Source organism: Phyllostomus hastatus, unplaced genomic scaffold (genome assembly GCF_019186645.2).
Source record: "Phyllostomus hastatus isolate PE091 unplaced genomic scaffold, TTU_PhHast_1.1 phas_contig_524, whole genome shotgun sequence".
Classification (NCBI taxonomy): domain Eukaryota; kingdom Metazoa; phylum Chordata; class Mammalia; order Chiroptera; family Phyllostomidae; genus Phyllostomus; species Phyllostomus hastatus.
In genome coordinates, this window is record NW_025333900.1 from 14,933,048 (window position 1) to 14,957,753 (window position 24,706).

At 42.3% G+C, this 24,706-nt stretch overlaps 1 protein-coding gene across 2 annotated transcripts in view; it reads left to right on the forward strand.

Annotated features, from left to right (window-relative positions):
* TGFBR3 (transforming growth factor beta receptor 3) overlaps window positions 1-24,706 on the forward strand; it is a 199,016-nt gene that overhangs the window by 151,980 nt on the left and 22,330 nt on the right. The window contains exons 6-14 of one of the 2 annotated variants that reach the window (XM_045847070.1): window positions 3,147-3,315; window positions 5,170-5,317; window positions 10,072-10,261; window positions 12,015-12,340; window positions 12,735-12,887; window positions 15,291-15,431; window positions 15,606-15,764; window positions 19,822-20,121; window positions 23,044-23,164. In XM_045847070.1, coding sequence (XP_045703026.1) covers window positions 3,147-3,315; window positions 5,170-5,317; window positions 10,072-10,261; window positions 12,015-12,340; window positions 12,735-12,887; window positions 15,291-15,431; window positions 15,606-15,764; window positions 19,822-20,121; window positions 23,044-23,164 — 1,707 coding nt within the window. The remainder of the gene's footprint in view (window positions 1-3,146; window positions 3,316-5,169; window positions 5,318-10,071; window positions 10,262-12,014; window positions 12,341-12,734; window positions 12,888-15,290; window positions 15,432-15,605; window positions 15,765-19,821; window positions 20,122-23,043; window positions 23,165-24,706) is intronic. The other variant, XM_045847071.1, reaches the window with a different exon arrangement.

The window sequence follows — 24,706 nt, forward strand, 5'->3', positions numbered from 1 at the left end:
GGTAGCTAATAATAGAATTCAAGTCCATTTGGAAGAAAATTTTAAAAAATCTCCTAACAAAGGCTCTAAGCCCTGACCAATGGTCTGCATTTCTGAAACAGAATTCTAGTAGCATGAAAGAATGTTGATTATCCGTCCTTGGAATTTGTTAGAATAAGAAAATGCGTTGCAGGTACATTTAGACTGTTGGGCTCTGTTCTCTCGACAGTACACAAGCATCTGTCCACAGCCGTCACCTGCCCTTAGGGTGAGGGATTAAGTGACTTCCCCAAGGCCACACAGGCCTGGGTTGGTGAAGAACTTAAAGGACGTGCTATCCAGTCTAGTAAAAACTGCTTTGGACCTTGGTAACACCTTTGGAACCTCTGAAACTTGACTCCAGCCATCCGTTGGCTAGAGGTCATTGGCCCACACCGTGCAGAGGGACAGTTGAAGGAAGTGAGTCCTGGCTTAGGTCTGTCAGTGGCCCACGAAGCAATGTTGTGTCTCATCATGGACTGGAGTCCACTAAGCAAGCCTCCTCAGCTAGCCTCCCAGAACCTGGCCTTTCTCTGCCCGACAGCCCAGGGACCCCAGGCTTCCTGTTGTGCTATCCCCAAGAGCTCTCCAAGAGTGGTCGCTGCTCCAGCAGCATCCTCTTCATGTGGGAACTCATTAGAAATAGTACTTTTAGGACCCACCCCAGACCAGCTGACTCATACACTGTGGGGGTGGGTCCAGTCATCTGTGTTTTAAGGAGCACCGGAGGTGATTCTGATGCTCACTGATGTTTGAGAACTAGTTGTCTAACCTGTCCACCAGAGTGGAAGAACTGGGGAGTTTGGGGTTCTTATCCTAGCTGGTTTTATTAACTCTGATGCTTTAGGCAACACTGATTTACCACTGGAGCCTCAGTTTCCTCAGCAGGAAAATAGGAGTTTGCATCACCTCCCAGGCTCTCAGAATATATCATTCAAGGTCTCCAAGGCGTTTGTTAGTCCTTTCCTGAAATACAAATAAGCATGTGACTGCCCCCTCCTCCCCACCTCAAACATGCCAGGTTTCTACCCGGGGATTCCCCTTTGTGGTTTCCTTTCTACTTGGCAGTTGGTGTAGGTTTTGATGCCAGGCATGCAGAAGGTCATTTTGGGGTGGAGGGGAACCACACGCACACATGCATACCCAACAAAAAGTGATTAGCTTATTCAACTTAGTGACAATGGCATCTGGGACTAGAGCCTTTAATAACAGCAACTTTTAAGCAATTAAACTTTTACTTGTGACTTAGAAGGGTCACAACGTGGGTGAGTGCTTTGTTATATGCTTCAAATCTCATATCACCATTTGTTAATTCAGGAAATGTATACCATGGACCTACTATACCAGGCACCCCTGTGAACTGAATATGCAGACTGGGTCCCAGGAGGGTCCTACTCTCTTGAGTTTGAGACTGGCCTGTCCCTGGCCCATCCATGCACCCTCTGATTCTTAATGAAATTTCAGCCTTGCCACCCCAGTATCACTTTCCGTCCTGTGATCTGGGGGAGGCATCCGCAGGGCTGCAGCTGCAGGGTGTGCATTCCTCATCTGCTCATCTGGCAAAACCCTCAGCAGATGTGGAGAGGAGGCTGCTCCAGCAGCCCGAGTTGGCGGAGTCCTGGCCTCTTCTCTCTGTGGGGGCTGTTAGGGAAGAATGCAAAGTGCAGAGCTCACGCTGTCTTGCAACCAGCCTGCATGTGGGGACTTCATGAGCTCCTCTGGTCCCCTCTCTTCTAGGGATGGCTCTGGGGGGGCCACGATGCATGCTGTGGACTTCTGCACAAGGGTAGTTGCACAAGTTTGGCAGGGGTGGGGAGGGCTTGATCAGCCCAACTTTGGACCTCCAGGGCTGATACCTCACTCCTCAGTGAGACTCGCACGTGAATTTGAACCCTGGAATCCCATCCAGTAATGAAAAGGGCAGAAATGTGTTTCATTAAAGTGCCAGGACTCTGATTAATTACCCCTTCTGAAGAAAGTTTGCTACACCTAGAACTTCCTTGACACTGGTCCCAGCTGTCATACTGCCAGCAGTTTCAAGTTCTGTTTAAATATTTAAACCACTGAATGGAAATCCCATCAACGACAGTGCTGTGTAAATGGCGTGTGCCGTTGGGGGAGTATCTCAGACTCTTGGTGCTTGCATCCCTTGCCCTGGCTCAGGCGATGAGCAGCCCTCAGCACAATGAGACAGCACTCATGAAGGCACCTTGTAAACTGCACAGTGCCATAGAACCACTGGCCATCTGTGCCAAGGTTGTGAGAAAGGATAAAAAAAAAACTCTGCCCTTACTGCATTCCCCAAACTCCTACCTTTAGTCTTGAGAGTATAAAGTGCTGTGAGGAATAAATAAGAGGGAATGATTAACAGTACATGGTGGGGTCAGAGGGTTAATTAGGTACCTGGTTCCCCTATTAATTGAAATAGCAAATATCCAAGGAGGAGCATATCTGGGGGTAGGGTGGATAATTGGATTCAGTGTTGAGTATGCTGACTGTGAAATACTTAGTGGATTTTTAGGTGGGAGGTACTTGGCAGACAGTCTGCAGCTCAGACAGGGCACCATGATCTGGGTACATGTGGAAGCTATGGGAGTGGCTGAGATCATCCAGGAAAAATAAGAGACAAAAGGACTGAGGAAGGGAATTAGGTTCATAGCCTTGGTTTCATATCAGGATCAACTATGGAGCTTTTCACAAAGCAAGCCTCCTAGGTTCAACCTAGATTTTCCGAATCTGACTCTCTGGGATGAGGTCCAAACACGTCGATTCTGATGGGCACGGAAGACTGAAGACCACCAGTGCAGAAAGGATGAGCAGAGGAGGAGCCCATGAGAGAGACCGAGAGGCAGGTCAGAGGAAATGGATGAGAACCAAGAAGTAGTAGAGAGAGCAGCACTGGAGAGGGTTTAGACCAAAAGAGGCCAGTAGAGTTGATCCTGAGAGGCCCGTGCTGACCAGAGCCGAGGCATTTCAGGACAGATCTTGAAGAGACCTCAGGCCCTTCCCTAGCCCTCATGGTTCCTGTGCCCTGCCCTTGCTCAGTGTCACTATCCTTCTGTCCTTTGAGTCTGGTTACCAGGCAGACCAGGGATTTAACAGGTTGTTTTATACCCCTGTACTTTCAGATCAAGTATTTCCTCCCACGTGCAACATAGGGAAGAATTTTCTCTCGCTCAATTACCTTGCTGAGTACCTTCAGCCCAAAGCAGCAGAAGGATGTGTGATATCCAGGCAGCCCCAGGATAAGGAAGTACATATCATCGAGTTAATCACCCCCAACTCTAACCCCTACAGGTGAGTGAGTGAGTGTGTGGTCCGAACTGAGGCGAGATGAAAATAAATATTTTTCCTGACTTGAGGCAGGGAGAGGGAGCCACAATACTTTGGGTGGGATCCACAGAAGCTTTGAAGAGGGGAGGAAAGGCACCAGTGGTAAATTTTATTCTCTGTGTCTTTCTCCAGATACTCTATATTCCATTTGAGTTCTTGAAGCCTATGCTGAACTTCTTGGTACTAAGTAATAGGACACAGTCATTCTCGCAGCATTGTTATCTCCTATGAGGTTATCCCTGATGAGAAAATTACAAAATGTTTTATTGACATAATTATCATTTGAATAACATTCTCTTGTCATACAGTTCTGTTCCTAGTGTCATCAGAGCACTTTTGCACTCAGAACTGCTCACTTCGCAGCGGTGTGTGTGAGGGATGGGGGTGGCCCTTCACAGTGACACATGAAATAGCCATCAGATGTACCTCCCCTCTCCCTTGCGTTCTCGTTTTCCCTCTCCCACTGCAACTCCCTGAGCCAGGACTGGAACTTTAAGCCTCCCGAGAAATACAAATTGGCAGGTACAAAATGGTCATAAGGATGTATAGTACAACATAGAGAATATAGTCAGTAATATTATAATAAGTTTATAGTTTTAGGTGGGTTCTTGAATTATCAAGGGGCCACTCTGTAAAGTACATGATTGTCTAATCCCTATGCCGTATATCTGAAACTGATACAGAATAATATTGATGTAACCTGCAATTGAAAGTAAAAAATGTTAAAAAAAAAGAATTAATAGGGATTTTAAACAAAGAAATCAAAAGAGGAAAAGTAAGCTCTTCCACACTAGCCTGCATTTCATGTAGGCTAAAGACTTAAAATATAAATTTATATTGTAGAGGGATGTCAAAATTAAAGTTTTAATTAAATTTTGATTTGAAAAATGAATAAACTACAGATCAGTTTTGGAAAGATTCCATTCTGTCCCACATGAAGAATTTTGTGAAAAATTAAAAGGGAAGGAAAACAAAAGCAATCTGGCGAATGTGCTGAAACATTAGGGCTTCATTTGTATATACCATTCATTTATACATTACAAGTGTATACAACCAAGATGGAAAGAAGAAATTTCCTTTAAATTCAGAATGATAGAGATGTTATTATTTGGTAAAAATTTTCTTTTATACTGAATTCTTAGAAGCTTGGGTTGTATTCATCAATTTTCCAGTAATCACTTGGTTGACCGTCTGTTTTCTGTATTTTTATAACTATATATCCAGAAGTTTGGGAAAGTTAAGGCAGATATGATTCTGTAGCAAATGTTAATGGCTTAACCAAACCTTATATAAGTCAAGAAATTCTCCAGCCTTTTGCCTGTTATTCCGAAGTTTCCTATTTTTTTTTTTTACTGCCGTGCCTCCCTCCTCCCTACCACCCCTCACTCACCAAACTGCTGCCCACTTCTGATTTTGAAGGATTTTGAACATAGAGCATATTGGGAAGTAAGACACTGAAGCATTGAAGGTGTTGAAAGTTGAAAAAACAGCAATTCTGCTTCAAAAGTAAACTCTTCTGGTTTGTTCAAGTCCATTTCAAACAGTGGCTGTGTTAGGTAACCACCTTTTTTTTTTCTTCCAAAGAGGAGAAAAATTTTAGTGGCTAATTATCAGCAGGCATATTTTGCTGTTGTTATGTAAGACCGTTGTGTTATGTGCGCACCAACAATCTGTTTTGCACATGTCATTTGCCTGGGATCGAATCCAGCTTTTTAATCAACTGGCCAGACACTGGAAACATGAAGACTTGGAAGAGGGGAGATAGTTGCAACTTTCTGGCGTTTGGGTCCTAACTCTGCCTTTGTTTTCCATCCACAGTGCTTTCCAGGTGGATATAATAATTGACATAAGACCTTCTCGAAAGGATCCTGAGGTGGTCAAAAATCTCATCTTGATCTTAAAGTGCAAAAAGTCTGTCAACTGGGTGATCAAATCCTTCGATGTTAAGGGAAACCTGAAAATTATTGTAAGTTGGTTGAGCATTTCTTTGTTTTGATGACTGGCAGTAATTTAAGCCATGTTTATATGTGTCATGTGTTATTATTATAAAGTTTCTGCTTCTTTCGACTCTCTCTAAGCTCTCTCAGGAATTTTTCACTTTGCAAAATAACCTGTTCCTTAGCTTCTCCTGGCAAGGGTGGTGGTTAAAATTATGGACCCTGGGGTCAAGACAGACCCAGATTTGAGTCCAGACTCAGCCATGTACACACTGTGACCTTGGATAAGTCCCTTAACCTCTCTGGACCTCATTTGCCAAATTCCTGAAACGCATCAGTGTGCTTCCCAGCATGGTGGGTATAAAATAATGCCTACCATTAAGCCTTTCATGATTAAGTCCTTCCTGTAAGGCCCACCCACACTCTCCACTTTTGAGATGAACACATAATGTTGGCATGTCTTTTCTAACTTCTAAGGGTGAAACACTGATGTAATAGATTCACAGTAATGGAGAGGCTAGTGGGATGACACTAGAGAAGTCACATCCTCCCACTGGCCCCTAAGCATTGGGTTTCATGAGGGAAATATGCTGAAGGGGTTTAGCTGGTTGGTATGATAAGCCAATAGTAGCTCATTCTTGAAAAGTTGAATGTTGAAATTTGGTAAAATAAGACTTTTCCAACTATGTTTGGGGAGGTACCTATTTGACTGACTATTGGAGCAAATCATAATGAAAGTTAAAGAAAAATCCCCCTTCTGATTTTTGAGAAGATAATGACCTCTTTAGCATCTCTTTTGTATGCTCAAATTTTTATGAATTTTCTTTTTGAAAAAATTGCAGCCAGTTGTCTTTCTGTCCTTGCGTGGAATCATTTGGAGTGGGTTTCACATTTTCCATGTATTGGGAGAGGGATGCCTTTAGTTTCGGTATTGCTCACTCGTGGTGCCTTCGTGTGATACAGCAGAGAGCGACGCCAGTGGTCCCCTAGGCAACTCCAGAGACAGCGCTCACCCGGGCAACAGGCAAAGCCACGAGCGCACACATCTTAATTTACAGTAATTGTTTCTGGTTCCTGTGGTTTTTTTGGTTTTCTTTTCTTTTCTTTTTTTTAAACTTTAAGAGGATCCCAGTAAGCCATCGTGTGTAATGATGATACATTAATTTGGTGTGGAGCACAAAGCCCAGCTATGATTTTCTGAAGTCAGAGCTGTTTTGATCGCCTTCCCCGGCGTGGCATGAGGGGTGTGGCTGACCCGAGGTGTCTGCAGGCCTTTGCTGCCGGGCACACCAATCAAGTGTTTTTAATTTCAGAATAACAAAAAACAGGAAAGGGCATCATGCCTTGAAAGACAAAAACATGCGGTACATTTAATTCCCTGCCAGAGTTCTTGCGTAAATGTTCTTTAGGCCCTGACCCTTCCGTGGCTCTCTCTCCCCCAAGTTTCTATGCCTGGGCCGCGGCAGTGCTGGTGTTCGCTGTGGATGTGTCCACTTCTCCTACGAATCAGGAGGGCTATGAGGTTGCTCATCCCAATGTAAGATCTGTTTATGTTTCTCTCCTTGGCCTCACTCCTGTTCCAGGCCAGTTTTGGACAGTGCATGACAACATTACTAAACAATTAGGTAATGTTTCATAATGTTCTTTTTTATTCCCCCAGTTTCATGCTTTGTGATTTCCCAATTCCCCGTCTCAGATGTGACTTCTGACTGTGCTTTGAGGGATAGTTACTTACTAATAAAAAAGTATACATTTGTGCTTAGAAAGAGGGAAATAAATGACTTACAGTGACCTTGTTCTAGTATTTCCTGTACAGACAGTATGGTACAGTGGAAAGAATCTGACTTTGGGGCCAGACAGGAGTGGACTCAAATCCCCTCTCCAATTGTCATTATTCCCAGTCAAGACTGGCTAATCCAATTGAACTCTGAGTCTGTTTCCTTACCTGTGAAATGGGTATGATAATAGTACTCATCTTGAGAGTAATGCTGAGGTTTAATGGAGTTTGTATTCATTCATTTATGCATTTAAAAAATGGATTTCATCTTTCTTTCATAAGCAACTCTTGAAAAGTTTGTCTATAGGAGCAATTAACTTTAAACAAAGTGAAAACAAGAAAATTGTCTATTAAAGTATTTGGAAGGAATTTGATGGGGTGATTTAAAGAAGAGCCCCATTATGTATGGATGGTATGCATGTGCATGTGTGTGCACAGGGTCATGCTGTGGGCAAGAATGGGAGTACCACACTCGATTACATGGCCGTGCCAACCTCTTTAGGTCCCTTGTGGACCACGCATGACCACATTTTGGAAGAACCTCCAAAACATGAAAGAATACATAGAGGAAATGTGTTAGAAATTTACTGTGGTAATATTTCATGTCCTCAGGACTTGAAGGTTGGTAATAGCCATTTTGTTCTTAGAAAGACATTTTTTAAGTCCCAGTGGGAATATGTGCACTGTACTCTCTGTTCAGCCTTCCCTGCAGGCCCCTCCCCTCTACACCAACAGTTCCACTGCAAATGTGTGTTGGGTGGGTTGGGGGTAGGTGGAGGCACTCACATTGTACCTAGCTCATCATCCTTTGTGAAGTTGGGGTGGGAAAGGTGGCAGTGGTATTTGGAGACCCCCGTGAACACTCCTATTTTGAGTAGCTACACTGAGGCCTTGGAAAAACCTGGGGACTCCCAGAAATACAGGGTGAGGAGTTCACTCCTTTCTGGCAACCAACTTGCCTTCTGTTGCCCCAGGCCTTGCTGCTTTACAAATGTGTAGATAGATTTGTAGCCTTGTAAATCCCAAGGCATAATCAGTGTGAGTTGTACTGACAGCTCCTAGATTTCATGTGGAAAGGTGTAAACAAATCCATACTGGTACAAAAAGGGCAGGTGGCCATTATGATGATAGTATTCTGGAAATACAGTATTTTCTCAGCTGTCCAACAACATGAAAGGCAGGTGATGAGGCCAAGCAGTAGTGTTTAGGCATGTCACAGCACTCCAGCCAATCAAAACGATGTGCTGCTTTGAAAGGCTGGGAAGAAGCTGTGCTTAAGAAACTGCTGTTGACTAAATGAAGAAAAAGTTGTAAAAACAAATTTGATTCTTCTTTACCTCATTTTGGTTTCCTTCTTTCCTTCCTTCCTTCCTTCCTTCCTTCCTTTTTAACCCTTCCTTCCCCTAAGGAGTTTTCTTTGAATCGAGTGAAAGCTAGAATATCCAAAATCTGTGAAGCTGAGGGTTTGTTTGTTTTCAATGGTTACAGACCTTGGTTGAAGACTTTTGCATGCATGATGGTGACTGGCCAGTGTGGCAGTTTTTTCTCAGATAAGCACCTTGGGTGATAGAAAAACATATTTGGTGAGCTCCTTTAAGCTTAGAATTGAAAATATGTGTCCTCAGCTAATATCCTACAACCAAAAAGGCCAAGAGAACTTGGAGACTCTGAATCTTCTATGGCCTTACAGTGGGAAAGGATTAATATTTAGTCATGTTAGGGGGCAAACAGAATGAGAAACAAATGGGGAATTTAGGGAAAATGCTGTATGTATGCAGGACAAAATAATTTGGCATGGAAATTAAAGTGGTTTTTAAACAGCATGGAAATGCTGTAATCTGCATGCTGGAAGGGCGTCTAGCCCTGGTGGGGCAGTTGTTGAAAATGTGCCTTCTTCGGGGTCCTCTCTGCCTCATTCAGCTCTCTCTTCACCTGACAAGATCGCTGCAGAAGGTGATGTGGAAAATTGCCTTCCATGTCCTGGTCACTCAGAGTGACCAGAAAAGATTTTATACCCTTTCTTGGAAAGATTTCTATCATTCAGTTTTAATTTTATAACTGATTACCAAGTGAAAGCCAATTTTAAGACTGATTTGTGTTGCTGGATTAAGTAATAATTTAGAGGCACAGTAACTAATTTAATATTTAGAACATAAAACATAAACCTATTCAGTTAATAGAATCAGCAGATGAATACAATTATAGGATTGCTAAATAGATCATAAATTTTAAGTGAAATATAAACATTCTTTTTTCACCATATGGATTTTAATAGTTTACAAAGATGAAATAGTCTTCTAGTCAGTACTGAAGCAACTGAGTTGTGCCTTCTTTCATTTAAATCTAGGGTACAGGAAATAGAAACAGACACTTCTTTTGGCAATATAATATGCACATCTGTATCCTTAGTACATAATTTTAAATAAAAATAAGGGAAAGCTTGGTTTACATACATATTGGATATGTGTGTGCTAATAATTTAAGTATTAACTCTGTAGTAACATACTACATATACTTTGTATGTTGCTACTTAGCCATCACTGGATTATTTTAATCAACATAAGCAACCCAAATGTTATGATCAAACAGAATGAATAGATTTCTTTTCATCTGTTTTTAAAGATTTTTCACACAAGTGTGCTTAGTCCAAGGAAAATAGGGACTAAAAGAATTGCCCTGGCTGATGTGGCTCAGTGGGTTGAGCACCAGCTTGCTCCAAAGGGTCACCATTGAGATTCCCCATTAGGGCACATGCATGGGTTTTGGGCCAGGTCCTCAGTTGGGGGTGCACTAGAGGCAACCACACATTGATGTTTCTCTCCCTCTCTTTCTTCCTCCCTTCCCCTCTCTCTAAAAATAAATATTTTTTTAAGTTTTAAAAAGTTAAAAATAAATAAATAAATAACTTCTTCACATACAATATAGAATCTATTTGTTTCAGATATTTAATTATTCTGACTTAAACACCATTTGGACTCATAAGTGAAATTTTGCTAATATCTTCAGGCTCCGAACAGCATTGGCTTTGGGAAAGAGAGTGAGAGATCCATGACAATGACTAAATCGATAAGAGATGACATTCCTTCAACCCAAGAGAATCTGGTCAAGTGGGCTTTGGACAATGGCTATAGTCCAGTGACATCTTACACAGTGGCTCCTGTGGCTAACAGATTTCACCTTCGGCTTGAAAATAATGGTAAGTAGGATTTTTTAAAAACTGTATTAAAATCCCTCAAATGAAGCTTTCCAGTGAGGAACTCTAATTTTAGCTTACATGGTCCTGTTTTTCTATTGCAAATTTTAATGATTTGTGTGACTGCTTTTTACTATAAAACTACAAGTTATCTAGAATTGTAGATCATTTTGAGGCAACTGTCTTTAATACAGATTTTTGTTATAGATCACCTTCACTGTGATTATATTAAGGGTAAATTAGCCAGGCTTCCTCTCTCAGAGGCACCTACTGATCACTTATACCTGAGGTACATTGAAGCTGAGACTGCAGGAGAGGGGTGTTAGGTCGCTGTATCTTAAACGAAAATAAGTACGAGGATTATACATGTGCTTCCACATTGTCACCCAGAGGGAATGCAGGAGTTGTTACCTCAGTTTGATGGAGCACAAAGCAGAAGCTTAACTAGTTCTGGAGGTATTCCAGAGTCTTATACTTAGAGGGACTCAAATACCAAGTTTTCTGATACCCAGACCTGTTCCTTGCCCAGTGTACCTCTACTGAGTACAGTGCCAATAGGATGAAGGTTAGGAATACAGGTTCAAAGCCCCAGCTCTGCCGTTTATTCACTGTTTGAGGGGGGAGGTTGCTTAACCTTCAAGCCTCAGGTTGTACCTCCTCAGGTTGTTCTTCCTCAGTAATGTGGGGGAACAATAAAACAGCACCTTCCTCACAAGGTTCCTGTGAAGTTTTTTGTCAAAGTACAAATTTAAAAACCCTCCAAAGCTTTGACTTGTTTTGGACCCATACAGCTGTACTATCTTTTTCAAAAAGATGGTGTTAGAGGAGAGTGAATGTCCACTGATCACCTTTTCTTCCAGCTCCCACTGAGCTGGATTGACCTCAAGCTTACATCAGTTGGCTTTGGAGAATGGTTGTGGAGAATACCGGGGAAAGGGTTTTTGTCTGTTTGTTTTTTTCTACATTGTTGACGATATGGAAAAACACAGAGTATTGATTAAATGGGAATACGCTTCTCCCTTTGAAGGAATAAATATCTAAGCAGCTTTGTTTTGCAGGGGGTGGCGGGGGGGGGGGACTAAGCAGCTTTCTTTTCTCCTTTAGATCTAGGTTCTTAAAAGGCCACAGTGCCCAGATACGTATTAGAATTTAGGACTCAAAAAGGAGTCTGAAAATCTTTAGAGAAACACTTCTAAAGAATCTCTAGATTCAAGGGAAGTATTTCAATGGCACATGAACAAACTAATATTGTCCCACATGACATTCAAATCATAGATTTTTATAGCTTGTAGGGCTTTAGAAGTCATCTAACCCAGTGGCTCTCAATCTAGGCTGTACATTGGGATCATGTGGGAGCTTTAGAACATGCTAATGATTAGGTACCACTCCAGAAGGTCTGATTTTTAATTGGCCTTGGGTGTAGCCTGGGCATAGGGGTTTTTTTTAATGCTCCCTAAGTGATTTTAATGTGCAGCCACATTTGAGAACCACTTGATCTCATTAAATCTCTTAATTTTAAAACTTGGGAAACTAAGGCACAAAGAAGAAAGCCACCGGCCCAAAGCCACTTAGTCAGTTAAAAACACCAGGACTAAAATTCAGGCTTCTAAACAACTCATCTTTTTCACATTACTGGTTAAGATTAGTTTTGCATACACCCATTCTGTACTAATTCTTTCTGTTCTTGCCTCTAACGATGATGATGTGGACTGGCATCCAACACCCTTGATGTTTTCCTCTCTTCTGTCACCACCAGAGGAGATGAGAGACGAGGAAGTCCATACCATCCCTCCCGAGCTACTGATCCTGCGGGACTCTGGCACCCTGGACAACCCATCCATCCGGGAAAAAGGAGGCCTGAATAGAGGTTTCCCCTTTCCTTTCCTGGAGGTCCCCAGGAAAGGCCAGAAGGAAGGGGGAGAAGATGGGATCTTCCAGCCAAAGGACCCTGTCATCCCCAGCTTACGCCTGTTTCCTGATCCCAGAGAGCCTGAGGAGGTGCAAGGAAGCATGGACGTCGCCCTGTCAGTCAAATGCGACAATGAAAAGATGACTGTCGCTGTAGAAAAAGATTCTTTTCAGGTCAGTGCAGCTCCTTAAAGGAGAGAAGAGAAGGCCATTCCCTCTGCATCTTCTCTCAGTATGTGTTAGTTATTTCTCTCTAACTCTTTCACTGGTGGACTCCAGAGACTTGATACTGTTTTCTTCGTTGGATGGCTCACTTCCCCTTGGCTGTGTGATTCTCACCCAGTGTCTGCTGCGCTCAGTAAGGGGGGCTTCAGATCCTTGTGTGTCAATATTTTGCTATTGGATTTCCAAGGCCAACAAACACAATCCTGTTTGAGAAGTGTGAGGGAAGGTGGGGGAGGGATGCAGGCCTCCAGCAACCTGTGCTTGGAAGACCAGGCAAACTGTTAACTGTGTGCTGTAGAACTGCCTGTGGGCCCCTTCACATCTTCTGTGGTTGTTGTTTCAGGCCAACAGCTACTCAGGGATGGAGCTCACCCTGTTGGATCCTAACTGCAAGGCCAAGATGAATGGCACCCACTTCATTTTGGAGTCGCCCCTGAACGGCTGTGGTACTCGGCACCGGCGGTCAGCCCCTGACGGTGTGGTTTACTATAACTCTGTGAGTGTTCTCCAGAACAAAGCTTGTAGTGTGTTACTGTAAAATTAGTCTTAACGTTTCTATAAAAAAGAGGAGGGGCCTGTAAACCAGGCCCAAACAAAGCCCAGTGTCAGTTTTCAACAAAATGAGCTATACTTTGCCCCTGAACGTTTTTTGTTATATTTGATTTGTTGGTGAATCTGTGGGAATTGGGAGGCCCTGTTCTCTTGGTTGGAGCACTTGTGGCCATCTCTTCCATCTCCTGGCAACGAAGGGTTCACTGGCAAGGTAATTATGACCTGTCTCTCTAGCCAAGCTGCAGGATCAAATGGCCTGGTCCTTGCAAGGGTAAAACCCAGGCCCTTGGGCTATGAAGGAACACATCTGCACACCCGAGCCACCCAGACCCGCTGGTCTCTCTGGCCTCACCTGAGTCCTGCCAAGACATGGGAAGACTTCTCCTCATGAACAAAAGAGTCAAAAGAGAGAAATCCAGAAAGGACAATCAAGAAATTAATATTAAGTCTCTGTGCACCTCAAAGAAAGACCATAAATTGAAGAAAATCTCCCACTTCTAGTTACCCAGAAAAGGATTTCACAGATCCCCCGATAATCCATTGCAACTGCTAACCTGTACTTTCTGATGAAATCACTCTTGTCAGTTCATCTAAGTAAATCCTTTCAGATTAAACCTTTTCTCACAGAGATGACACCAGGCAGTGAATGTTAAAAGAATTTGACATGATATTTTAAAAGAACTTTATAGTATTACTTTCAAAGTTTACATTGTTCTGCTCTCTTAGTGCCTGCTTCACCTTTGGCCTGGGACACAGAGGGGCAAGACTGCTTATTCTCTCGTTCACTCCACTGCCAGTAGATAGGTACATTGACCCACCCAGAGAAAAGACTGACGATCAGGTACTCCAGTCAGTGTGGCTCATGTGGGGACTGAATCACTTGTGAGCCCCCATTTACTGTTCCTCAGACAATCTTAGATGTTTGAGCTGAAAAGAACCCTAAGACGATCACATTCAACTTCCTTATTTCACAGGTGAGGAAATCGAACTACAGGGAGTTAAGAGACTTGTATAGGTTTGAGGATCTTGTTAATGGCAGAGCCAGGACTGGATCCAGCTCCCTGACCTCTCTTCTTCTCATCTTTCCTCAACACCAAGCTGGCCCAGCTAATCTCCCTTTGTTATTGGAATAATTCATGAACCTTTGGACTCTATGATGAGCACCCTCCTGCCAATTCCAACACTAATATTTGTTGCAGTTATCCCGTTTTTCCAGATATAATGAATGTCACATTGCTGATATACTGTACTTGATTTGGAAATTTTAAACTTGTGCCTAAATTAACACCAATAAGAGGCTATGGTAATCTATCTGTTAAATTAAAAAAAATGAAAGAAAGAAACAAGGGTCATTTGCCTCAGGAGAAAGGTGTATGTATCAGGAGCACTTGAAACCCTCTCTTCTTACATGGACATATTATGGTGGGATTGTGATAATGAGACGTGGTGATAGTAGGGCAAGTGGTACCCTGGGTACTTGCTTCAGTTGCATCAGTACGTTCTTTTGAGGGCCTGGTAAAGAATAGAGAAGTTTTCCTACATTCTCTTCCTATTCTATTCCCTTCACTGAATATTTTAGCTATTTGTTCCAGTTATATTTGTTTGTAGTAGTTGTCAGACTTACTATGTACTTTTGTTTTGCAACATATTCAGAAACTAAACATGTAAAGAAAAAGGCAAACAAAAAGAGAGTATGACTATCCTACATATTTGTGGAGTCACGGTCCTTCAGTGAATTTTTTTTTATCTTATCCAGTACTAACGTAGGAATACTCATTTTAACCAGTGCCACGGAATAAAACATGATGTTCTTTTGTGCATCTGAATACCATTGAAAAAGATACTTAGGAGGAAATGGCGAAAAGATAGAGGAGTATAAGAAAAGAGATGAGAGAATGGCTCAATAGTAAACAATAAGTCTTTGCTTCTACCTCAAACCAGACTTTTTACAAATCTCAGTGGATACAGATAACAAAAGATCCTTGCTTAGCCAGCTCTTACTATTTCTTAGACTTTTCTCTGTAAAGAGAAGTCTGCTAGGAGAAGCTCCCCTCCCCACTATCTAGGAAGGCCTATGGACGACCCCATTCAACCCTATTTCAGTGTCTAGTGTTTTCTCACTGTTTGAAATACTGTTTGTATTTTTTTCACAAGGGGAGATAAGTATTTTAGTTCAAGTATTATTTCGAACATGAATTGGGCTTATTTTTATTTTTCATCTCTTTGAAGAAGAAATTCTAAGCAAACTTGGTGGAGGAGGAGTGTGTGTGTGTGAGTGTGTATGGTAAAACCAAGTGCATGTGATTTGGGTTTTTTTGACATTGTCTGTGCTTCCTTTGCCCTTTAGATTGTGATACAGGTTCCATTCCCTGGGGATAGCAGTGGTTGGCCAGATGGTTATGAAGATTTAGAGTCAGGTGATAATGGATTTCCAGGAGATATGGATGAAGGAGATACTTCCTTCTTCAGCCGACCTGAAATTTTGGTGGTATGTGTTTGCAATAAGTAGTTTGTGGAAGAATGTTATGTTTTTGGCTAGTTATACTTAGGAATGATTTGGGAGAGGGGAATTGGGTATTAAAGGCTAAAGCTTATAAAACTACAGGACCTTCATCCTTTATTTGACTGTGATTTACCTCTGTCTTATTTTTTTCTTCCCAAGTTTAACTGCAGCCTGCGGCAGGCGGGGAATCCCAGTAGCTTCCAGGACCCGCCCAACAGAAACATCAGCTTCAACATGGAGCTGTACAACACTGACCTCTTTCTGGTGCCCTCCCAGGGGGTCTTCTCTGTGGCAGAGAATGGACACATTTATGTTGAGGTGAGATTTCAACATTAACCTTGGCCTTTTAGTGCTACCCTGTAGTAGCTCCAGGGGTGTGAGCTAAAATACCTTTCCTGCTCCTCCTCACAGCCCTTAACCGGTTCTGGGTGAGGGCTGCACTCAGAAAATTCTTCCAGCTTGATTTCTGACCAAAGCAGAAAATTTCCAGATTTGCTACATTATCCTAAATGGAGAGTGTTTTATAGGCGAAGGTGGGTTTTTTTTGTTTGTTTGGTTTTTGTTTGTTTTTTTAATAGGCAAAGGTTTTAAAAACACTGTCAGTGTGAATTCCGACAAAGCCTGTCCTTGCTTAGCATTTTGGAATAGTTCAGTAGTTGCGGAGTTAACCATGATATACTGCAAACCACCTCACACCTCACCTTTTAAACCGCCCACAAGTTGGCGAAATGCTATGTACGACTGTATCTCATGAAAATTGTTTTTTTATATCATTATTTAAATGTATAAATTTATTAAAACTATTTCCTAGGTATAATGGTAATAATCATGCACAGCATAAGTCTGTAAAATACTACAAAAATATTAGGTAGTGGTGGTGATAATGAAATAACAACAGCTAACATTTATTTCAGATTGATTTTGTGCCAAACTCAGTTATAAAGAGTATAGTAATTTACTCTTCAAAGCAATCCTGTGAGACAGGACTATTAATATCCCCATTTTATGGATAAGAAAATCGAGGCAAAAACGTGTCTAAGGTCACATAGTTACTACGTGCTAGAGGTCAGAGCCAGGACTCACTCCAGAGCCCACACTGTTATCCAGTGGATACTACTATTGTTCATCCTTAACTGCCATTTGAAACAGGAGAAAGTGGAACCTCTTAGCAGTGTAAATATCCAGGTCCACAGATGGGATTCTGGAGAAGATGACTCCCCCTATGGTCCCCAGGATGCCTGCTGGTCTTACAGGGGAGTCGCTATTTGAGGAGCTGTCTTTGGCGCTAAACTGCAAGGGTTGGTGTAGTTCACTGTGGGAGGAGTGAGAAGCTTAACAGGTCAAATGGGATACCTCTGTATATTAAAAGTAACTTCAGCACGCATATTTCTGTTTTAGAAAGACAAATAACTCTCACATTTGTACAGATTCTGGGATGGAGCCCACTGCCTCTAGACATTTTCCTGGATCTCTCCTTGTTTTTAATTCCCTGTTTTAAGTGGTCTTCTCTTTCTTCAGGTACACCTTCTTTCTCCACTGGGGAAAATAAACTGCTTTCTACATGCTGTTCCTAATCATAGATCTCCTCTAATCCAAGACCGTTGTTTTCTTCTTGCTCTTCTGGCTGTGTAGGCCATATGTACAGTTGGTCGGTGACTCCCTATTGTGCTATGGATTTTAGAGGCTCTGCTTAACTGCAGTTTGTTCTTTTCCAAATGTGTGCCTGGTTTTGCTAATTCATGGCTTAGCTGCTTTATGCTAATCAGTGACCAGGCTTCCTCATGGAGCCAGCCCTGTGTGTTTGGTTTTTCTCCCTTTCCCCCCAGTGTGGGTCTACCTGAAACATGGGTTTGTTTGTCTGTGTTGTTTTTTTATTGGTATTTTCCCATTTATGTCTTTTCATATATCATCTATGTTTTTCACAATTAAATTCTATCAAAAACATTGTCAAGTGATGGAAAAAAAAATGAGCCAAATCTTTTTGCTACCATTTTAAATATTAAGTGCACTGAGGGGAATTTGGGCTGGGAGAAAACACTGTAAGTTGTTGTAAGCCACCTAAAATATGAGAGGGAATCTGTAAATATCTTGCTAACTGGGTTAGCAGCTATGCATATTCTTCGTTTCCCAGTTTGGATTCCACTGCTGATGAGAAAATGATACATTTTTTTTCTTTTTTAAAAACGTTTTAAATTTTTTGTTTAGGATAAGTAAAACTTACTAAATCATTGGCTTGGCTAAAAAACTATTTCCAGGTTTTTTTCTCCTGGCCATTCTTATCATATCCCCTTCTAGAATCCTCTGTTCACCCTACACCACAGTCCCTTCGTTTAATCCAAGACATGGTCAGTTTTGCCACCTGTGGTATTGTACCACATAATGGCAGCTTCTCTTTTAGTTCATTCATCATGGGGAATTAAAAAAACTAATAATGCTGGTATTTATTGAGTAACTGAAAACCGTGCTGTTTGCATGTAATTTTCACTTTACAAATCCTCACAATAACTGTATGTAGTAGGCAGCACCCCTCCATCTGTAGGGGAGGAAACTGACGACCAGAGCTCATGCCATGAGCAGCAGAGCGCTTGGTTTCCTGGGGCTGGCCTCACTGCACAGCCGATAGCCCTTCCACCACTCATTTCCAGTCCATTTTAGAGTAAAACACTTAATAATAATAACACCACTTGTCCTCCAAATCAACTTTTGTGGATACCCTAGACATTCTGCCATTTCATATTTCTCTGAGATTAGAGAAAAGATGTACATTTCTCTGTCACACATTTTTGCATTGTGGGGTTCTGAGTTCATGTTATAGTACACTTTTTAGTTTAAATGAGATTTATGTAGTTTACTATCTTTTCAAGATAAAATATCTTATTTTTCAGAAATATTGCAAAAGTAGTGACATGAATATTTACAGACTATCAAACACTACTTACTAGCAGTATATTTCTTACAATGTGTTTTCCCAAGGCTACTCCTTGGGCCTGGTTGAATTGACCCTGTAGCTACAGTGAAATAGTAAAGATAAAATGAACTTGTGATCAGAATATCTGGGTTTAAGCTTTGATTTTACCCAGTATTTGCTAGATATGATTTTGACAAGTCATCCCTCTGTGTGTTCAGTTTTTCCTGTATTTGTAAAGTGGAGATGAAAATATTTATCTCGTAAGATTGTTCTCAGGGATTAAGCTTCAAGGCACAATGAAGTGACATGATTATAATGTTCACGTCAGTTCACTGTTGAGTGGAGTGTAGTTAACCACGAAGGCATCTTGCAAAACAGCACTGTGGACTGAAAGCCCCGTGTGATGTCCGGGAGTTCCCCTGGGTTTCTCAGATGGAAAGTGTGTTTATATCTTCATGCCTTCTGAAAGGATTCTGGGGCTCTTCGTCTATGGTTAAGGACTAACTTTATTTGTAAAGTGTTTAAGTTTATTTTGATCCTAAGTTTAGTCAAGGAATGAAGCCTGGAAGGGAGAGGCAGTTTGCACAGCAATCCACGTGTCACTAAAGGGAGAGTCCAGTTTGGTCCAAGGATTTTAGCTGAGTTCAGGATGGTTGAGGTTTGAATTCTGTTTACACTTGGCCAAACACTACTTCCTGTTTCTAAAGAAAAGAACCTTAGCAAGGTTTGGATATAGTCTGTACAAACGTTTTGTAAGAGGGAAGTGTAAATGAGTCGGAAACGTTTCCAGATTAGATTTCCCTTAAAATACTGTCGGGCTTAAAGAGTGAAGGCAGTGTACTTGGCAGGGCCTGGTTTGGACCTGTGAGCAGCTGGGATGCTCTGCCAGGCTCGTGATCACCACCAGATTGCACTGTAGCCGACGTGCCGCCACGGGGGTCGCTTCTGCCTGTTCCTGTGAAACAGGACTTTAGATGAGTCCATAGCTTTTCTGTAGTGTTTTGGGCCCACTCTGACTTGTAGCAATTTGGACGTTCAGTGCTCCCTGCCTAGGTTGAATAGATTCTGCCTCTGTGTTTTTCGAGCAGCTTTGTAAAAAGAGCATGCCTTACAAATGCACTATTATGACACTAGGGGCTTTTCTTGATGGTGTTTTATATATTTTGGAAAATCCACTGTACATACATGATATGCTTTTACTTTTATCTCCCAGAGGACTTAGGGGAGCTTGAAGATATTTAGTCATGTTGTATTGGAATCTCCCAGGCTGGCATTTGAACTAAATAATTCACGGTCACCATCCATATCGATATGTTACTTGTATCATTATAAAGGAGTATGTATGTATGTTGGTGAAAATAAAGAAACATCTCTCATCAGAAGAACCATGTTGGTGTGTTACCCTTGCGCCTAAAGTAAAAGTGAGATGCTGACTTGTTTCTGTATTGATTGTTCTGTTCTTTGTAGGTGTCTGTTACTAAGGCTGACCAGGAACTGGGATTTGCCATCCAAACGTGCTTTATCTCTCCATATTCGAACCCTGATAGGATGTCTGATTACACCATCATTGAGAACATCTGCCCTAAAGATGAATCGGTGAAATTCTATAGCCCCAAGAGGATGCACTTCCCTGTCTCACAAGCTGAGGTGGATAAGAAGCGATTCAGCTTTATTTTTAAGTCTGTCTTCAACACCTCACTGCTCTTTCTGCAGTGTGAACTCACTTTATGTACCAAGAAGGAAAAGGACCCCCAGAAGTTACCTAAGGTTAGCGGGCCTTCATCCATTCGTACTGTTACTTTGACATGTTTAGGTGAGGCAGTGTCACTTACCAGAGACATTACTGCATGTGGAGGTTTTGGTTTGGGGACTGCCCAGCTGAAGTAATAGTCCATGTTAGCAGGGAACTCAGTTTTCTGGAGTTTTAGAGAATAAATCCTGACAGGATGATTTTTTTCCATGCATGCTAAGTAATAGTATCTTACAGATGATAAATCAGAACTGTTTTCCATTGAGGGAGAGGCTGGCTTTGTATTTGCTATCCAGATTGTGTGCAGTGCCAAAAGTATGGACAGCTGGAAGGACAAGTTCAGTGCAAGGATTAGTTTTTCCAGGTCCCACTGAGACTTGTATTGCGATTGTTTTTTGACCTTCTTTGTGTGAGTTAGAAGGGCGACTTGTCTCGAGAGGACTTTTAAAGGAAGCTAATAAATGTTTAAATTGTTCTCTTTTCCACATCCGGTTCGTCATGTTCACCTCATGCACCTCCCCATGTCAAACCAGTGCATTCTGTTGCCACAACTGGAGTCAGAACTGTTGACCTTGCTGAAATGGCTACTGTAGGGGGATTGGAAAGGTTAATTACCTCCTTAGGCTGACCTTGTATATGAAGGGTGTCTTCTGCTGTGCTTTTGTTTCTGTGATCTGCCATAATTATGTATAATTTCACGTATGCATTTATTGTGTAGATATTTTACAATGTAAGCTTATTTCTCATCCTTTTGTAGTTACATTCCGATCAATGTCTAAAAGTCTAATAATCGAGCTGTATCATTAATAATGTATGTATGGACTTATCTCACTTAATGCATAGGTTGTAAGAGATAGATGTAGAGATAGGAGGAAAGATCATTATCAGATAGGTTACCATTGGTATGAATCCTTTGTACTATTATATTGCCCTGGGGAACCCATTTCCTTGATAATACCAAATAAAATTTTATGGCACATATGAAAATATAGCAAATCTGATCATAATCATTAGGGAGCTCAAATATATAAGGCGATTTAGACTGTGTTCTTTAGGTTGCTTTTGGGAACATTGATGCCTTCGCATCATGGCATTCACTCTCCAGTGGCCGTCAAGGTTGGGACTTGGTGGGCAGTGGTGGAGAGCCCTGGGAATCTGAAGGCTTGGCTGTGAGGCCCAGTTGTTTTCTGTGGGAAGAGGGTGACTTCTAGGAGTTGGGAATCTAGGAGGGGAGGCCTGGCAGTTACTGAGGGTATTTATTGATGGCTTTGGCTACTACCTTTCACTGAGCATGGCCTGTAGAAGCCCAACTTCAGAGTGTGTTCACCTGTGAAAATTAGTCCTACTGTTTCCTTCAGAACATTCTAAGGAGAGCTCTTAGTCCCAGCAGATGACATGGGATGTTACCCTAAACTGCTATTTGTACCCAAGGTAAGACACAGTGGAAAGAGCATGGGGACTGACAAGGGAGGCCTGCTGCTTATTAACAGAACTTAAAGCAAATCCCCTGACCTCTTAGAACCAGCCTTTCCTTGTCTCTAAAATTGAACTGTCAGTACCTGGCTTCCCCCCTAGGTAGAAGAGAAAATGAGATCGCATTACAGATATGACAATTCACATTCATAGAGCAGTGGCTCAGGATGAGCTATTATCACGATCTCCCTGTTTACTGCTCACAGTTAAAATTTTCATATTTCTAGTGACTTCTGAGTGCTCTCTATGATGATAGACAGAGCCAAAGCATTTTCCAGGAAGCAGTCCCAAAGATCGTTGAGTCCAACACTGCCCTTTGCTGATGAAACTACAGCCAGGAGAGTGCATGCAGGGTCTTGCCCAGAGTCAAGCAGTGAGTTAGTCGTAGAGCCTTAGTCCTACTTAACTGAAGTGCTAGTAGGAAAGTAAGAAAGCTTTTCCTAAAAAGCAAGTATATTTAATAATGATGCTTCTTTACAGAAAATCCATTGTTTTCCTTGACAAGAGAGCTATTGTACAAGCTTTTCTGTGTCTTTTGGATGGAGGAGAAGGAGTTGTCTGCTTATAGTATGTGTCTGACTCGCATGTTTCTTGGAGCAACAGTGACAGTACAGCTGAAAGTCTTTGCTCTGTTGTGATTGGAGGAGCTGGGAGTTAATTCACTTTAGAGGTGCCTTGCTGTAGACTTTTTAAATGGTTGATGTATTTCTTCTTAAAACAAAAGCAAACAAATGGCTATCACATTAGAGTCTCACTGAGTGATGAGCATAGACAAGGAACCAAAGTTAATCTAAAGGAAAAGGTAATGGAATGTGATTATACTTTTTAAAAATAGGTCCCCTGGGTTTGAGCATGCTGGTTCTAAGTTTAGGGCCTAAGATTATAGCAAGAAGCAGCTGACCTCATGGCGTCCACACCTGGGCATAACTCCCCTGGACTCCATTTTGCAAAATAAAAGCAGATGACCCTGGAAAGCTTCATTTTGCAAGAGTCTTTACTGGTATTAAAAAAAAAAATCTAACAAACTCAACAGCATGATTATCTTTTTGGACAAATATAAAATCTGTCACCTTGATAATGCAATACATGAAGTTTCCCACAATCATAAATCTCATATGTGAACCATTTATGTGAAGCCAACTTGGTCAAGGGCCAACATTTGTCATGCAGTCTCTTTATTTTTCACACTAAATAACAGTAAAGCCTCCAGGTGTTTTGTGGGAAGACGGGGTGGGAGAAAATATTTATAAGCTGTCTAGCAATATTTGCATCTCTAACTGCAGCTGAGAATACACTGGGCCTGCTATTATATTTCCCAGATTGTTTGTGGCTCTGAAAAAACTCCTGTTTTTCTGTGGTAACCAGCTGTGAGCTGCCTGATAAGGGGCGCAGGACAGCTGTGGGGCCTGAGCTGGCAAAGGCCCTCTGGAGTGACCCTGGCTCTGCTCTGCTCTGCCTCTCTGCAGTGCGTGCCTCCCGATGAAGCCTGCACCTCACTGGACGCCTCGACGATCTGGGCCATGATGCAGAATAAGAAGACGTTCACCAAGCCCCTTGCTGTCATCAACCACGAAGTAGAATCTCAAGGTGTGTTTTGGGAGGCTCAATCAGAAAATAGGAGTCTCAGGGCTACTTGTTAAGAAGTTCCAGTGCTGTAAGTCAAAGTCCAGTTTTATTCAAAAAGATGTGTCAATGGCCAATTAGTAATTTTAGAGAAGGATTTGTTCCCTGAAGAGTTTTTTTTAGTTCATTCCCCTACTGACACGTGACTCAGTGGCCAGTGATATATTCACAAATGATTTCCTTTTAAATGTTAGATCAGAGTCAGGTTTGTCCCTGTCACAGTGTCCCTCTCTCTTGCATTCAAATATGCCTCCTCGAGTGTGTACCGAAGGGTTAGAGTCCCTTCTGGCGTGCTGGAGTCTCTCAGTCTACAGCCCACGTTTCCCTGGTGCCCTGGTGACAGGCTGTTGTAGGCTTTGTCAAGATCGCATATCCTTTTGGGGAGGGTGTTATGTATGTGAATACCATCCATCTTAGGTGACACAGCAGAAAGAAGGTTAAGAACTAGTATTCAAATGTTTTTATAATATAGTTTTTAGAATTTTATGCAGTCACATTTGTTAACTTGAAGCCATGGGTGCCTCTCTCTTTTTCTTTCTTTCTTTTTTTTTTTTTTTGCAAAGATTTTTTTAGAGAGAGGGGAAGAGAGGGAGAAAGAGAGGGAGAGAAGCATCTATTGGCTGCCTCTCTCATGTGCCCCATCCAGGGACCCACAGCCCAGGCATGTGCCCTGACCAGGAATCAAATCAGTGACCTTTTGTTTTGTGGGACAACACCCATCCACCTGAGACACACCAATCAGGGCCAAGGGTGCCTCTTTCTGCACATGGAGGAACGTGCTGCAGAAAGGAAGGGTGTATTCTAAGAGGTGTAGTACAGTACCGGGGAGGCCAGGCAGGGCAAAGGCCAGGCCAGCCAAGCAGGCAGAGGAGCAGAGCTGGCCTCTGTGGGATGTAAGAAGGGAGTGAGGCCCCGTGGGCCTGTCTGACAGGGAGCAGCGTCACAGCTCCAACCAAGGGCATGAGAACAGTAAGAACACACCAGGCAGCTGGCAACATCTGACAAGGTGGAACCAAATGTCACATGGGCAGTTACAGTTGTCACTGTGTGAATACAACTTATAGCTATCCAGAAACATGATCTAAAGGTACCAAACTAAAGAAGGCTAGGAGAATGAAAGTGGATTATCAAGCCTCTCGGGTTAAATATTTCAGGGCTGGAGCCCAGGCTGCCTTCCACCACCTGAGGGACAGAGAGGAGTCTGTCACCGGCCCTCAGGACCTTGACAAAAGCCAGAGAGTGGCCTGGCTTTTGTCCAGTTGCTGGGCCTTGGCTGGGAGACTTGCTGGTTGGTGTTGACACCAGATCGAGGCTTGGGGATGCTCTGGGATGGCATTTCTGATCCAAGCACTGCTGGATCTGGTGACATGAGGCAGCAGGGGTGGCCCTGGAACAAACAGGACCTAACACAACAGAGGCATGTGGATGCCGTTCAGTTGAGTGACCTTTAAGAAAACACCAATGCCATTCCTATTGTCATATCTGGCGATGACATCTGCCCCCTTC